Source organism: Bombus affinis, chromosome 2 (genome assembly GCF_024516045.1).
Source record: "Bombus affinis isolate iyBomAffi1 chromosome 2, iyBomAffi1.2, whole genome shotgun sequence".
Lineage (NCBI taxonomy): Eukaryota > Metazoa > Arthropoda > Insecta > Hymenoptera > Apidae > Bombus > Bombus affinis.
Window position 1 is genome coordinate 16,300,556 of NC_066345.1, and position 15,399 is coordinate 16,315,954.

At 27.4% G+C, this 15,399-nt stretch overlaps 5 protein-coding genes across 12 annotated transcripts; 2 read left to right on the plus strand and 3 right to left on the minus strand.

Annotated features, from left to right (window-relative positions):
• Positions 1 to 18: 18 nt before the first annotated feature.
• LOC126928705 (bladder cancer-associated protein) lies at positions 19 to 1,998 on the minus strand. The gene is made up of 2 exons (XM_050744362.1): positions 1,832 to 1,998; positions 19 to 1,752 (listed from the first exon to the last, which is right to left on the minus strand). The coding sequence occupies exon 2, from the start codon at positions 1,690 to 1,692 to the stop codon at positions 1,450 to 1,452; it is 243 nt and encodes an 80-aa protein (XP_050600319.1). The 5' UTR covers positions 1,693 to 1,752; positions 1,832 to 1,998; the 3' UTR covers positions 19 to 1,449.
• Positions 1,999 to 2,156: 158 nt separating this feature from the next.
• LOC126928673 (DNA repair and recombination protein RAD54B-like) lies at positions 2,157 to 5,735 on the plus strand. The gene is made up of 10 exons (XM_050744273.1): positions 2,157 to 2,689; positions 2,762 to 2,861; positions 2,958 to 3,050; positions 3,127 to 3,256; positions 3,344 to 3,912; positions 4,030 to 4,780; positions 4,854 to 5,013; positions 5,085 to 5,211; positions 5,292 to 5,516; positions 5,587 to 5,735. Exons 1-10 carry the CDS (start codon positions 2,409 to 2,411, stop codon positions 5,659 to 5,661), a joined length of 2,511 nt encoding a protein of 836 aa, XP_050600230.1. The 5' UTR covers positions 2,157 to 2,408; the 3' UTR covers positions 5,662 to 5,735.
• LOC126928697 (enoyl-CoA delta isomerase 3, peroxisomal) lies at positions 5,658 to 8,008 on the minus strand. Of its 5 annotated transcripts, XM_050744346.1 has the most exons (7): positions 7,227 to 8,008; positions 7,024 to 7,063; positions 6,563 to 6,735; positions 6,357 to 6,477; positions 6,173 to 6,262; positions 5,970 to 6,110; positions 5,658 to 5,892 (listed from the first exon to the last, which is right to left on the minus strand). In XM_050744346.1, the coding sequence occupies exons 3-7, from the start codon at positions 6,733 to 6,735 to the stop codon at positions 5,737 to 5,739; spliced, it is 681 nt and encodes a 226-aa protein (XP_050600303.1). In that variant the 5' UTR covers positions 7,024 to 7,063; positions 7,227 to 8,008; the 3' UTR covers positions 5,658 to 5,736. The 5 variants fall into 5 exon arrangements, with proteins under 5 accessions (XP_050600303.1, XP_050600305.1, XP_050600304.1 ...); XM_050744348.1 differs by lacking the exon at positions 7,024 to 7,063 and having other exon boundaries at positions 7,650 to 8,008; XM_050744347.1 differs by lacking the exon at positions 7,024 to 7,063.
• Positions 8,009 to 8,335: 327 nt separating this feature from the next.
• Positions 8,336 to 11,022, minus strand: LOC126928701 (acyl-protein thioesterase 2). 2 transcript variants are annotated; one of them, XM_050744355.1, is made up of 7 exons: positions 10,831 to 11,022; positions 10,450 to 10,481; positions 10,311 to 10,376; positions 10,137 to 10,184; positions 9,781 to 10,027; positions 9,541 to 9,705; positions 8,336 to 9,454 (listed from the first exon to the last, which is right to left on the minus strand). In XM_050744355.1, exons 1-7 carry the CDS (start codon positions 10,882 to 10,884, stop codon positions 9,407 to 9,409), a joined length of 660 nt encoding a protein of 219 aa, XP_050600312.1. In that variant the 5' UTR covers positions 10,885 to 11,022; the 3' UTR covers positions 8,336 to 9,406. The 2 variants fall into 2 exon arrangements, with proteins under 2 accessions (XP_050600312.1, XP_050600313.1); XM_050744356.1 differs by lacking the exon at positions 10,831 to 11,022 and adding an exon at positions 10,717 to 10,802.
• Positions 11,023 to 11,646: 624 nt separating this feature from the next.
• On the plus strand, positions 11,647 to 15,288 carry LOC126928702 (akirin-2). Of its 3 annotated transcripts, none has more exons than XM_050744358.1 (5): positions 11,647 to 12,179; positions 12,672 to 12,886; positions 12,956 to 13,118; positions 13,209 to 13,268; positions 13,375 to 15,288. In XM_050744358.1, exons 1-4 carry the CDS (start codon positions 12,002 to 12,004, stop codon positions 13,217 to 13,219), a joined length of 567 nt encoding a protein of 188 aa, XP_050600315.1. In that variant the 5' UTR covers positions 11,647 to 12,001; the 3' UTR covers positions 13,220 to 13,268; positions 13,375 to 15,288. The 3 variants fall into 3 exon arrangements, with proteins under 3 accessions (XP_050600315.1, XP_050600314.1, XP_050600316.1); XM_050744357.1 differs by having other exon boundaries at positions 11,648 to 12,179; positions 13,393 to 15,288; XM_050744359.1 differs by having other exon boundaries at positions 11,656 to 12,179; positions 12,687 to 12,886; positions 13,393 to 15,288.
• The last annotated feature ends 111 nt before the right edge of the window (positions 15,289 to 15,399 follow it).

The following is a 15,399-nucleotide window of genomic DNA, read 5'->3' on the forward strand; positions in this document are numbered from 1 at the left end:
AAATCAAGATAAAACATGTTTATCATAATAATCTTTTATTTTATTTTATGTCGCATTATAAAATTGTACATTTACTTACAAATTGTATAATTATAGTTGTTATTAACATGTAAAGTCATAACTGGAAGCAAACAGTAGGCAATTATTATACAATTAACAAAATATTGAAATTATAAGTTTGCTAAATAAATGTATCATTTTTGACAAAACCAAAGTTAGAATAGGAAACATTGTAGATATATATTTGTGCTAAAGCAAGAATTTCATCAAAAATTTTGTATAACTCTTCTTCAAATAGTTGACAGAATTTTTTTGAGAAATGGTTTTAATATATACTGGCAGTATGATATTTTTTGTTTCATAGCTTTTTTATCTTTCAATGCAAAATTTGTCAAGCTCTTTTTGATTATTGCATCAATGTCTTCTACTTTCTTCATTTTTATAATGAAATACTCGTATCTACATTTAATGGAAAGGTACATTTATAACAAGCACGTCATATATATTTTGTTCATTTCCCATATTCGCTATGCTTCAAAAAATAAATAGGTGCTATAAATTACCATTAACAAATTTTACATAAAATTGATGCTTTAGATAGATGTTAAAATGAACTAACTTAAACTTTATGTCTTAGCGCAATATATATTTCTATTGCTTGTCATATTTGTTTGTGTTTATATGTATTTAATATTATATTGTAATACGCTTAGTTTCTTCATTCAATAATTACCAATTGTACTGCTGAATTATTTATTTAGAATAATATATAAACAATAATTAAGCTCAAAATTTTAATTTAACATTCGTAATGAATGGTATTATATTTCAAAGTGTTTGATGTTCCTAAATTTGACATTTATATTTAGTTTAATAATGAATTTTATTTATAGAACAATATTCTTATACGTTTAACCAAATTAAAGAAATTGCGAAAACATCAATTTTTTGAATATACAATTTATAAGAAAAAGAACATCTTTAAATAAAAGAATAATGTTACACAGTGTACAATCAAGTAATAGGATTAAATTAAATGAAATTAAACTTAGTTGTATATACAAAAAGATGTATCTTAATTCTCTAATATTGAATTGTCATAATTTTACACTTGGAAGTTTCTTAATTTCATGCAAACTTTTTGTGACCTAGCAAGTTTGTATGTTTTTATCTTCTGTATGTATAAATACATGGTATTGTAAGCATATATGTACATATTCATGTACATATGTACATTACAAATATATATATCATGTGTAACATCTATAAAAGTTATGATTAAAACCATAAAATCATATTTGCATACAATTAATAAGAATCATGTATATCTAATACATATGAATTCTATGAATAGGTTATGTTGTTATCGATGAATTAATTAGACATATTCTTCTAAAAGAAATGAAAGTAGAGGCAATTTTTTAACCTATGATGAACGTTCTAATAACCTTAGCTATTGTCACATCTCACTGTATCACAATTTGTACTCCAAAGGAAACAATTACCAATGCCACTATAACAAATTAGGAAAACTGCAAGAAGAAATACTAAACTACAAACAGTGCATGGTTTTCGTTCTAGGAAGAATCCAATTAGATAAAGTGCCATAAACATGACATGCGTTTGCAGCAGTGTTGGATTTACTGGTTTTGGTATCAGGAGCACTGGAATTAGCCACTGTAGGCAATACATCCTCTTTACTTTATTGTTAGAGATGTATTTAAACCAGTTGTTTCATCTGTGACGAAACTTCTGAAAAGAAGTACATAAATTATTTTCTCTCAGTTTATTCGTAAATTCACTTTTTACACGCACTACGATTTTTTCATACCTTATTTGGAAGCACCATAATGTTCTCGAAACATCTCGTCCTTCAAATTTGAAACGATTTAACTATACTCATGCTAGTAGGTACAAATATTTCCAATCTAAATTTTTCCAAATATGAGATTACACACATCTACAAATCAGATGGGAACATACAATATGACTAACAGCAGTATACTTTACTGTTGTTTTCATGAAAACAACCTTTACATTATCTTTCAAAATGAAAAAAATTATTTAGAAAATTATTTTATCATCATTTGACTTGATATTCGTTAATAATAAATATATTTATTATTTATTATATTATATTCTGCTGCCTTTTATCCTTACATTAGAAATGAAAATGAGATGACAAGTTTGCTTCATAGTATTAATTTAAAAATTACTATTATTCTCTTACGCGGGAATACCAAATAGTACTAAAAGCAAGCACTGTCAGAATAATAGCATTCTGAGGTAAGCAGTTTTTAATATTTGTAACTTTAATTAATCTGTAACTAGTGAGCGTTATGTTGCATATTTCAATTATAAAGTATTTCAAATATAAGATATTATAATGTGTTATACAAGCATCTAACATGTATCGCAATAATTTAAATAAAAGTTTTAAACCAACTTTGAAATATGAACAGCCAGTGTGTGCCAAATCTGAAAAAAGTTTAGAAAATACCAATGTTTTAACAGAAAATTCAGAGCAAACTTTTATTAGAAGCACTAAAAAAATTCTTAATTTATTAAAAGAACCTATTATCAATCATAAGGAGAAAAAACGGGAAGACAATGCTTCAATTAAGAGAAAAGAAAATAATGCAATTATTGTTAAAGAAAGTTTATCCATTATTACTGATAGTAATACAGCGTATGTACATAAATTTTTAATTCATTTAAATAGTAATTTTGTTTTTAATAATTCGATTATTTCCTTCTCTAGTATCTTTAATGTAGTAATCGGTAAAAAGTCTATGAGAAAACATAAAAGATGGGAAAATGATGGAACATTGGAAGTTACAGGAAAACATGCAGTCTTAAAGGTGATGTATTTATATAAACTATATATAGAAGATTTTTAATATAAAGGATTTTTTTATTAAGGTTATAAACAAGCTATATATTTTTGCATTAAACAGGATATAGAAGGCAATGTTATTCATAAAACTACAATTAATCCAGAAGTTTTGGTAGAGGGCTTTAGAATGTACATAGATAATAAAGAAATTGAGGTAAAAATGAATATATTTATATTAATAATTTGCTTATTTGAATCATTGTATAAAAGTGATATTAAAATATTTATAGATAGTTGACAGAGCAACATCCAAATACATGCCCAATAAATTTATCTTAGAAAAAGTTTCAGAACCGCCCATAAAGAAGTTGAAAACTTCAAGTTCTAATCCATATCTTCCTTTAAAGCCATTATATAAAGGTATGATGTACTAAAATGAATAAAGGTACATTATGAAACTAAATTTTATAATGTATAAAATATATTAATCTTCATATCTTATTAAAGAACTAAAATTGAGATGCTGTCCACTAGTAATGCCATCTGTAAATATTTCAAAAAGTTGGATAAATCATGATATGTCAGAAAATGAAACAGAAGTATTTGTAGATACCTGTTTAGTAAATGTACTTAGACCACATCAACGTCATGGTATTGTATTTCTATATGAATGTATTATGGGCTTAAAGGTATCTAATTATTTTGGAGCAATTTTGGCTGATGAAATGGGACTTGGTAAAACATTACAATGCATTACAATTATTTGGACATTGTTAAAGAAAGGACCATATGGATATCCAATATTAAAATATATATTAATAGTAACTCCTAGTTGTTTGTGTAACAATTGGAATAAAGAGTTTAAGCATTGGTTGGGTTTCCATAGAATATCTCCATATGTTGTAGACGCCAAAAACAAGACAAAAGATTTCAAAAAACATATAAGAAACTCGGTTATGATTATTAGTTATGATATGCTTACCAGATGTGAACAAGAAGTCGAAGAAATACCTTTTAATTTAATTATATGTGATGAAGGACATAGATTAAAAAATAATGATATAAAAGCAGCAAAGGTATCAATATTTAATTTTAATTCAGAAAGAAACAATAACTAATATATGATTATATGTATGTTTAATACTATAAAGTATGTGAGATATATAAAATTTTAATATATTATATTTTTCTAGATTTTACATAACTTGAAGTGTAAAAGAAGAATTATTTTGACTGGAACTCCAATACAAAATAATTTGCAAGAATTTTTTACTTTGATTGATTTTGTAAACCCTACTATATTAGGCAGTAATTCTGAATTTAAAAATTATTATGAAAAACCTATTGTTGCATCTCAATGTCCTACTGCACCAGACCATGTTGTATCTCTTGGAACTGAAAGAGCTAATGAATTACGTGAAAAAACTAAATGCTTTATATTACGTCGTACACAAGAAACAATTAATAAATACTTACCTTCTAAGCATGAATTAATTGTATTTTGCCGTTTATCGATAGAACAACAAGATTTATATTCGCAAGTTACGGATTCATGGTTCAATAAAAATCCATCAAATAATAACATATCACATTTAACAGTAATAACAGCTCTAAAAAAGATTTGTAATCACCCAGAATTATTTTATAATGAAAAAACTGAACTATTCTGTATTGATTCAAAAGGCATACATAAAACTTCTAATATAAAAGATAGTACAAAAACAGTATACTATGGAAAAATTTCAATTGTACAAACATTATTGAGAAATTTAAAAAAAACGGAAGAAAAATTAGTATTAGTTTCATATTATACACAAACACTTGATATATTGGAAACTGTTTGTAATAGAGAAGGTTTACAATTTCTTAGATTAGATGGTAGTACAACAAGTAATACAAGATATAAGATTATAGAACGGTTTAATTCAACCAATGATAACAGTAGTTAGTATAATCTATACTATTTTTAATTTAACAGTCACCTAGCATTTTCTGAATGTTTATACAACTATTCTAGAAGTATTTTTATTAAGTGCAAAAGCTGGTGGAGTTGGATTAAATTTACCTGGCGCATCTCGACTTATATTATTTGATTCAGACTGGAATCCAGCATCTGATTCACAAGCTATGGCAAGAATTTGGAGAGATGGTCAAAAAAAAGATGTTTACATATTACGGTTTGGATATTTTAAATTAGAAACAAATATCAGATGTTTCAGATATTCTTATAACAATATAAAACTTGTAGATTACTAACAACTGGTACTATTGAAGAAAAAATATTTCAAAGACAAATTAGCAAAGCGAGTTTAAATGAAACTGTGGTAGACCTAAATCCTTCATCTTCTTTTAAGTTGTCTATGAGTGAATTGAAGGTCTATTTTATTTATGTATTTTAAACATTGTACATTTTGAAGCAGTATCAAATAATTTATAATATTTGTAATATCTATAGGATTTATTTACATTAGCAGCAAATACGAATTGTTTAACACATGATTTAATGAAGTGTTCTTGCAATGGCTATAAAAAATCAGAGGAAACATCAGAAAAATTACATCAAAAAGGTGCTACAGGTTATCAATTTCTAGAAGATAAAACGTTAAAATCAAATTTCACCATAAACCAGCTTTTGAAATGGGAACATTACCAACAACCAATTTCGGATAAAATAATTCAAGTAAGAATAATTTAATATTGAATATTAAAACTAGATATTAAATTAATAATTATTTTTAAATATTTTGTAGGAAATTATGCTATCAGAAGTATCTGACAATATAACATTTATATTAAAAAATTCTGTAGTAAATAGGATAGATTGAAATGATAAAACAAATATTTATATTTCATGTCATGAAAACACAATAATTATATATATATATAATGACAGCAAATACTTAAAGTTTGTTTTTATGTAATATAACACTTATTAATCTTTTTATGCAGTCAGGAGATTGTAAACGTTTTATAAGTTCAGTTATTTCTTCTTCATTAACTTTCAATAAAATGTCCTGATTCCATCTGTTAACTAAACATTTAATCGCCGATATAGACTGAAAGAGGATATTTATTCGAAATAATTGTATCAGTATCTTGCATTTTATGTAAAACAGATTAAATTAAAGTATACCTCTAATGAAAGTTTAGTCAACTTTTTTAAATAGGTCCAAACTTCATCTAAATTTTGATCTTTGTATACTTCATTAATGAAACCATAGTGTTTAGCTTCAAGTGCACTCATTTTATATCCTAAATATAACATTTCACTAGCCTAAAAATTATTTAAGAATTGTAATTTAATTATAAATATAATAAGTTCACAATTTTAAATACCTTAGACTTCCCAAATATATTAGGAAATGTATATGTAGAACATCCTTCTGCACTAAGGCCTAATCTTGTAAATGGTGTTTCAAAATAAGCCTATAAGATAATGAATAACTACAGACTAAGCATAATTTAATGAACATAATAAACTACAATGGGGACTAATAATATATAACTAAAAATTATTTACACTATCTGCTGCATATACAATGTCAAATAATGGAAGCATTGTTACTGCAATTCCAATTGCAGGACCATTTACAATAGCTATTAAAAGTTTAGGATATCTAATTAACATTTCTATAAATTCTCTGAAAAATTATTTAAAAGATTATCATTAAAATTTAAGTTTGTGATATTAAAAAATTAAAGATTAACATGTCTACAAACACTTACTTAAAGACATTAATTATACTTTCTATATCAAAATCACCTTGATTTTGTCTTGTTAATGAAGATTTAAAATCATTGCCACTACTAAAAAAACTTCCATTACCAGTTAAGGTGACAATATATATAGTACTATTATGAATAGATTCATGTAGAATTTTTATTAAATCCTTGTACATCTAACACATGAAGGACAAGTTTAATAGCAGTATTATTAATGAAACTCTTTATATGTAAACATGCATTATTGTACTTATGAACTACAAACTAGATATTAATTATATATTGTGTAATAACTGCTGGATAAAATTACTATTTTAAAAGTTACATTTAATTTCGCTCTTTATGTAAGATCTAGAAATCTAACTTTTGCACAATTACATGTTATTGTAATATGTACTTTAATCTCTAGACAAAGTTTATAATAATAAATCAAATTTTAATATTAAATTTTAACGGTTACTTACAGAAATAGTAATAGCATTTTTATTTTTTGGTCGATTTAATCTAATATTTAGTATTCCGTTATCCACCGAACATAAAATATGGGATAAATTTTTATTATCCATTATAAGCATGTGTGGTTATTCAGAATGTTTGAGAAATAACTTTTTCGCTAATTACACTAATTTCACTAATTTCAATGACATTCAGTACAGCGAATACTTACTTTTAACCTTTATGAATACTTAAATTAACCTTTTGGACTCGAGGTTACTTTTATTTCAGATGAATTAGCATATTTAGCGAATTCCCTATCTCTAACTTAGAATTAATTATAAAACTTTTATATTTTTCATTTTCATGTATGTTTATTTCTCAAAGAGGAAAATTTCTTAAATATTAGTGTTTTGCTGGACTCATTTCATCGAGAGCAGACCCTGCAATTCTCCCTAATTCTTGTTAAAATAACATGTAGTTTTCCATTTATATCTACTTTTAGGATCCAAAAAAAATACTTTTCACAACCATTTCAAGGATTTCCTTAAGAGACAGTATGTTGAGGCATATTGGTCGGTACGATCAACGCCAGCCATATATATTATGTAATTTATTATAGCATTGGGTTTTTTCACTTTAACTTCAACTCTACCTCGTAAAATTATTTTTATAGGTGTCAATCCTGGATTATACCAATTGGTTAGACACGTCACGACCGTCTTGTCTTCCAGTGCTAAAACTAAAGTATTGCCTTCCCAGCATGCTATTATAGATCTGTTACAAAATTTTGGTTTCTTTATAAGATTTGGCAAATTCTACATATTTGTTAGGATCGTCCTGGTCAAATGATATTTCAGTTTCCGTAATTCTTCCGACAAGGTATAACTTGTATAATATCTGCCCGTAAATATATGATGTTCCTGAGCACCAGGAATTTTCTCCAACATTGTGTAAAAATGCGACATTATTCTCGTTGATACCGGAAGATCGGATCATATCAATTTCTCTCGGTTAATAATATAAATAAGTTATGAAATTATATAAAATATCCATAAAGAATAAATTTAAAAATCTTGAATATATCTGCTTTATATTTCAGTGTATCTTATAGAGAACAATAAGTTATTTGATTTAATATTGTTAGTGAAATATGTTTTCACACAATTTACACAAATCAAGAAATTTATTATTCTGCAGTAATAATATATACAGCAAAATTTTCAAATGAAGAGATTACCTTAGACACATAAAGATGGCACGACATAAGAAAACTAATTTTATATTTACAATGTTTATATCATACGTCCTTAAATAAATATCAAAGAAGAAAAGTAGCTGTTTAACAAGTATGATCCGTTCTGTTTTAATAATACAAGTAAATGTTACAAATTATGATCCTTACTTTTTATTACACAGCTAGTATTGCTTTTCAGTTAAATACTTGTTTTGTAACTGATTATAATCGCAATTCTTTTCATTCTTAATAGTACCATTTCGGTAAACCTAAAATATGAGACCTATAAAGATAGTACTTTTGCACTATACACATGTTCACAATGTTATCATATTTGACATATATATTTCTTCACGACTAGCACTTGCACATGCTAAAAATTACAGAGTTCACTGATTTCAAAATTATATTTTGTAATCACAGATTACATGGCCATATTACTGTCCCTAGATATTTCTACAAAAATTATTATTTCATAAATAGCAGTGTATTTGTACATTATATATAACTTACATGAAACGTAAATAAATATATGTATATATATTTAATTTTATAAAGAATATTTAAATGCTTCTATAACTTGAGGCTTTTAAACGTTTTAATTAAATGTAAAAGCAATAAAATTAAACTATTGGATATTATTATATCCATTAAGAAAAGGAAGCTTTATCCGGAAATAACTATTGAATTTTTGCTATCAGAAAGATAGAAAGTGAATTTAAAAATTATTTAATATTATACAAAGTGCACAATGCAAATTAAAAGTTACAATTCTATAAAAAAAATGCATTTAAAACAATTTGCTACACCTTAATATTATCTTTTATATATATTAAAGCATTTAGAATTAGATATAAGAATCTTGTGATTGTTAATTCGTTTTGTAAAATTAGAAACTGGGAATATTACAATAGTAACTTTGGTATCATAAAACAGAAGTAGTTCATTCAGATATAATTTACACAAATGATAAATTCATTGCTATTTCTGCCTGCTTTCTTTTTTTAAGATTAGAAACATTTCCACCTACAACACTCCACCTACTGCTGTTTTTACTCCTTCACCAAGCGCTAGAATTAAGTAACAGTGAAAAAGTTGGAAGTAATTAATTTTTAATAAAGAACAATAAAGTAATAAGTTTAATGTTTAAAATATTAATATATTTAGTTAAACTATTACGGCTTCAAAACTTTTTCAATGAATTTCTTCATGTCGCGCATTTCCTGTGGAAGTGATTATTATTTGAAGATGATTATTATATGAAATAATTACAATACAAAAATTTTATGAAAGCTAAGATGCTGCTTACCTCGTCACAAGATGCATGCATCATCTCTCTATATGTTTTGAATTCTGTTTGTGTCATAAATTGTTTGAGAACTGATGCAGTCAATTGACCCCATCTGTATGGCACTATTGGATCACAATCACCATGACATTGTAGTAGTGGAGTATTTTTATTTCCTATTGCATCCTATAAGATATGCAATGTTATAAATGTTATGATATTGTAAAATATTAAGCATGAACGTAGTGTGAATATACACACAGCAGGGAATTTTTGATGCAAAGGAAGCCAAGCTGATAAAGCTATAACACCAGCTAAAGGTTCTGGAAATGTAAGAGCACTATATATAGCAAGAGCACCACCCTGACTAAAACCTCCAAGAACAATACGTTTTGTGGGTATTCCTGCTGCAACTTCTTCTGCAATTAAAGAATGTACCATTTCTGCAGCTCTACGAATACCTTCTTCATCTTCAGGCCCACTTGGTTCCAAAGATCGTAAATCAAACCTACATTTATTGATATACATATTATTTATTATTAATGAATTATTATATAAGTTTATATGATTAATAAGAATTGTAAATTAATTTATTATATTACATATTACTTACTTACCAAGAAGGCATTCTAAATCCTGCATTTAATGTTACTGGCATTGTAGGCCTAAAATGATAAAGCTAAATGATATATTTACTACCTAGATAAAAGTTAAAAAAAAGATACTTAGATAAAATTAATAAGAGCTCTTATCGAGTCATATATTGTTATTTTTATATCAATTATACATACGCAGTTGGACAAATAACTTTAATGTGAGGAGATCTTACTGCTCCCATTGAGCTAGCCCAACCATGACTATAAAATACATTAAATAAATTAAGAGATTATAAAATTGATATATTATACAATCATAAAAATTGCTATTTACCCTGTATCACCCAATCCATGGAAAAATATAAGCTGAAACAAAAATAAAATTATACTATATAGAAATAATAAAATCAGTTATAGGACGGTATATTATTAGTTTCTTCTACTTCTTCAAACCACGTGCGTATTTATTGAATAAAAGTATTTAAAACTACAGTATTAATTTCTTGAAAGTTATTTTTGATACTGATAGATTTTAATTTAAAAAAATAATTCAAATCTCAAATATAAAAAAACTAGAGTTATAAAAATATCAAGCACATACTTAGAATTTGTATGATAAAATTATGTCAAGAATAATTAACTTATGGTTAATTAAAAATCACTTTGCGCCAGGCATAACCAAAAAAGAGACATCTTGAAGAGATTTTCCGCTTACTGTCGCTGTATGTCTGGCCGTAGCTGCTATTACCACAGGATTCACTGTTGTCATTATTCCTCGCTTTTTTGGACGGGCTGTAAGAAAACGGATAAAACGTATAACAATTCGGTAAAAATCGTAAATATAGAATGGCGGAAGATTCTTCTTGACACTGCTTGAAATTCCCTAAAGCGAAAAGAGAGGGGTGGACAAAAGTTATGCGCATGCTTTACGAATCTGCTTTTAAATGAAAATCTAAATTATTACGCAAACCTGAGGAATTGCCCATTGTCAAAGCATAATTACAAAATACTTTATTATCATCAGTGACGTGGTAAAATATCTAATTTTCTGTAAACTATCCTTCGCAAATCGTTTGAAATTGTCAAATAATTACAGATTAATATTCATAACAATGTATGTATGGCTGTCAAAGAATATACATTTCTTAGAAGTGTTACAATTAAAATCCTTTTCTTAAACGAACCACTGACCATATTGAAAAGAAACTAAAATCTTCGTGTAAATTGAATAGGAAGAAAATTCCATAAATATTGTTGCAATTTTCCAAATGCATTTTCCGTTTGAATAAACTTAAAGATTTCTGTTTCTAGAAAAACATAATTTCTCCCAAAATATTAGTTAATTCTTATGGAAGCTGTGGATTTATGAAAGAAAACATATATCAAAGCTATTGGACTTTGAGAAAAACAATTCATATATTAGAAGCAGCCGAATCTTTGATTTTTGAATTTCAATTAAAATACATCAGAAGAAGGAAATGCAAAGAGACGCCACCATGCAACATATTGACCAATCAGAATCGAAGAGTCTCAAGTTAGTTGAGCCTGCGACGTATACATTTCGGAATGCAAGTAGTGACCAGTGAAAAGATGGTGCTTTAATGGTTGAGACATTCGTTCCGTGGTCGTTCCTAGCCGACAAACCGTGGTTGCCAGCCATATTGTTTTACCGCAGTGTTTGTTTTGGTGCAGCGTAGTCAGAATACGAAGAAATCCGAGGGGATCGACACGAAGGAAGACAGAAGAATTAGAGTGCAGTTAAAGAAACTACTCAGGCAGTGCGCGTATACGGTGGTTTTGCTGTATTTTTCGGCATAATCATCGTAGCTCGCGGGCTAAGCCCATAATCTGAGTGTCAGTTGTGAACAGGACGGTAAAGGAGAGAAATGGCCTGCGCCACTCTAAAGAGATCTTTGGAGTTCGACCCGGTACATAGTCATGGTCGTCCTAGTAAACGACGAAGATGTGTACCAATGTGTGTTTCCCCCGGTACATCCACTCAAGCTAATTCCAGGCCACAGAATCCTTCGCCTTTTGGCGAAGTAACCCATAAACTGACGCCTGGTAATTACTTATAAGTTACGGCCATTTTTCTTTTTTCTATTTCATTCTTTCTTACCACGGTACGACAGAGAAAGGATGGTTAAATCGTATCAGCGATTTAAAACTTGAATTCACGACGTTTAAAAGGGGGAGGGAAGGTGCGGCGTTTAGGTAGGGGGAGATGCGTAAATCATATGGTAATGTAGTAACGGACATGGAGAATCAACTCCCCTTTTCTCCTTATTTATAAACGTTCATGTTTTTAGAAATTATTTGGTTTTATGATATTATAGGTCAATTATTAAAATAAAACACTTAAAAGTTGTAGTATTTATGCCTAAATTTACCATATTCCTAGCATTTTTTGATTTCTTCATCCCAGTAATTAATTTTTGTCATAAATTATTGATATTTTGACATAACTTCTAAAAGTACATTTATTGTTTAGAGTTACTTGGAAATTATATTGCTTTAGAAATCGCTAAAGAAATACAATATTTTGAATAAAAATAGTCTTTTTGTATACAGAAAAGATGGCTGCCAACATAAGAGAGGAAATCCGGAGACTGCATCGGCGCAAACAATTGCATTTTAGTCCTCAAAACAATACTGGTGATTCTTCAGACATGGAAGGCCCTGCCAGTCCTTCAAGCCCATCTGCTTGTGGTTCAAATTCATGTAGTTATAGCCCTAGTGGAAAAGAGAAACCTTTATTTACATTCAGACAGGTTACTTATAACTTAAAACTTTAATTAGTTTATCAAACAGAGAGTCTGATCAATTAAATGATTTTATAGGTGGGATTGATTTGTGAACGAATGCTTAAAGAGCAGGAGACACAGATTCGAGAAGAATATGATCATATCTTAAATATGAAGCTTTCTGAGCAATATGATGCTTTTGTTAAATTTACCTATGATCAGATACAAAAGAGATTTGAATCTGCAGCTGCGCCAAGTTGTAAGTAATATTGATTAATTTGTTGATTTCTGAGAATATTTTCCTTATATTTTGAAATATATTTCATATTAGTTTTGTGTAATGTTTTAGATCTATCCTAAAACAAGATTCTTATTTATAAGGATACTATGTTTCTGTGAAGAATATTAGGTGAGATATTTAATGTTAACATAAGATTGAATTATATGCCTGATATCAATTATGTAAAAGAATTGTTTCATTTCATTTCAACAAGTTTAATAAGCTTTTCTATTAGTTTTTCTTATTATTATAGATTTCTACCATGTGAGAAAAATTTTGCTTGAAATTTAAATCGAGGTATGCAGCACCACCTTGTTCAAGAACATCTTTAAAGAATTCAAACTACGACTTACATTGAAAAAAATGTGTCTGGTAAAAACAAAAAAAAGAAAAAAGAAAAAAATTAGTGATGTAAGTTTAGTAGGTTTGGAGTAAACAGCAATCGTACTACAAAAATCTACAGTGTATACTATTGAAACTAACAATATTTGTACTGGCCGATGTTAGAAATGCGCTGGTATCAGGGAACTGTAACAAGATTTTAGTTATGTACAAACATGAATACATGTAGGAGTTATATACAGTGCATGACTATGCTTGGAGTCAAGAACTTGACTTGCACAGGGTTCTGTAATATCACGTAACTGATTAAAAGTAGACAAAGAAACGTTCATTTCTTGCACATTTTAACAGCATGTGTTAAGAAATGACAAGCAATGATGCAAATAATTCCTTGTTAATTTAATAATACATGTATTAGATATTGCTCAACCATATGCGAATACTCTTGTAATGCAAACATAAAACTGTATATTGAGGTTTTTGGCAGAAAGTACTGTGCATATGAAGAGAGATTACATAATTAAAACATATATCTCTTGGGGAAAGTTGTTTTCGTTGAATCTTAGTTATATTTAATTTTTGTAAAATATAAGATAAATATACGCAATGTATTTTGAAAATCTTATTTTAACCATTGCGATATAAAATATTTGTTTTTGTGTGTATGATTTATTGCATATATAAATTTTCAATGTAAGCAACATTTCCCCAAAAATGGATGTGTTCGAACTTAAATGACGTACATAACTTGTTGAACTAAATTATCAATAATACTTTGTTCCTTTTTGAGATTAAGAACTAATCTTTGAAATCTCAAATAAATTATTCGTGAATAGATTATTGATTTGTCATGATTACTTAAATTTTGTTGAGTTTTTATTATGTGTTAGCTTTTTTTTTAGCAAAAACATCTTGTTTAAAATACAAATATAAAAATTTGTAAAGAATTCAAGATAAGATATAGTATGTAGCATTGTACGAACATATTGTCAAAAATGGATATTTGAAATAAAGATTTCATAAAATTTCGCAAATATTTCTGTTCCCTGGTAGCAACGACTTTCTTTAGCATAATAAAGCAGTAAATAATGAATATATAATACCTATACCTTTATTGTGCCTGTTATTAGACATGTTTATCGCGACAATTCTACTATATCTAATGTTATCGATTTTTAAATTTTTAGTTTATAACCCTTCATTTTTATATCATATTTCTCGTTTCCTTGCTTTTTTGGTATTTAAAAAAGAGTTTAAATATAATATGAATGAGGCTTTCTTGGTTGCTGCATGCATTTTGTTTTGTTATAAGGTGACATTCACTCATTTTAAAAAATCATTAGGCATGAACATGTATTTAGACAAAACCTGTGACCATGTTATGATTTATTTTTATTACTACCTAACATTTATATATTGACAAAATTTTAATTCTTTACCTGTAAAATCACATTTTGAAAGGGGGCATTAAGAATTGCCTTATTCATTCCCAAAAAGGTGTCTTTTAGTTACCAGAACAATTTGGGAACACAATATTAGTGTTCATACTTTCATACATCAATATACATGATATGTCAAGAATTTGCTGACTGCTGAATGTGAAAAAAGGAAGGAATATAAGTGATTCTAACTGTTAATAATAAGTAATATCTACTTCAGAAAACTATTGTTTACCATTAAGAAAAATTTTGTGAAAATATACCGATGAGATTCCTTATGAATTCAAGGGATTTAATTTCAATTAAAATACCTCCATATTACATTATGTAAGCACTTATTATTGAAATAAATATAAATATAAGACTGATCACGTGTACTTCTTTATTTTAGACTTTTAAATTAACTGAATATATATAGTTGCACATACTACTTTTTTATTAAATTAATTTAAAAAATATTTCATATATTATGAAATAGA

Bases quoted from the DNA above. Each gene is read 5' to 3' on its own strand.
- LOC126928705 (XM_050744362.1), bottom strand. From the start codon at position 1,692: ATGTATTGCCTACAGTGGCTAATTCCAGTGCTCCTGATACCAAAACCA.
- LOC126928673 (XM_050744273.1), top strand. From the start codon at position 2,409: ATGTATCGCAATAATTTAAATAAAAGTTTTAAACCAACTTTGAAATAT. The intron at 2,690-2,761 runs GTATGTACATAA...TTCCTTCTCTAG, and splicing joins ATTACTGATAGTAATACAGC to TATCTTTAATGTAGTAATCG. The intron at 3,257-3,343 runs GTATGATGTACT...ATCTTATTAAAG, and splicing joins TTTAAAGCCATTATATAAAG to AACTAAAATTGAGATGCTGT.
- LOC126928697 (XM_050744345.1), bottom strand. From the start codon at position 7,134: ATGCTTATAATGGATAATAAAAATTTATCCCATATTTTATGTTCGGTG. The intron at 6,736-7,023 runs GTAAGTAACCGT...TTCATGTGTTAG, and splicing joins AAAATGCTATTACTATTTCT to ATGTACAAGGATTTAATAAA. The intron at 6,111-6,172 runs GTATTTAAAATT...AATAATTTTTAG, and splicing joins ATATATTTGGGAAGTCTAAG to GCTAGTGAAATGTTATATTT.
- LOC126928701 (XM_050744355.1), bottom strand. From the start codon at position 10,884: ATGACAACAGTGAATCCTGTGGTAATAGCAGCTACGGCCAGACATACA. The intron at 9,706-9,780 runs GTGTGTATATTC...CATATCTTATAG, and splicing joins TGCATCAAAAATTCCCTGCT to GATGCAATAGGAAATAAAAA. The intron at 9,455-9,540 runs GTAAGCAGCATC...TCACTTCCACAG, and splicing joins TGCATGCATCTTGTGACGAG to GAAATGCGCGACATGAAGAA.
- LOC126928702 (XM_050744358.1), top strand. From the start codon at position 12,002: ATGGCCTGCGCCACTCTAAAGAGATCTTTGGAGTTCGACCCGGTACAT. The intron at 12,180-12,671 runs GTAATTACTTAT...GAATAAAAATAG, and splicing joins AACCCATAAACTGACGCCTG to TCTTTTTGTATACAGAAAAG. The intron at 12,887-12,955 runs GTTACTTATAAC...ATGATTTTATAG, and splicing joins CTTTATTTACATTCAGACAG to GTGGGATTGATTTGTGAACG.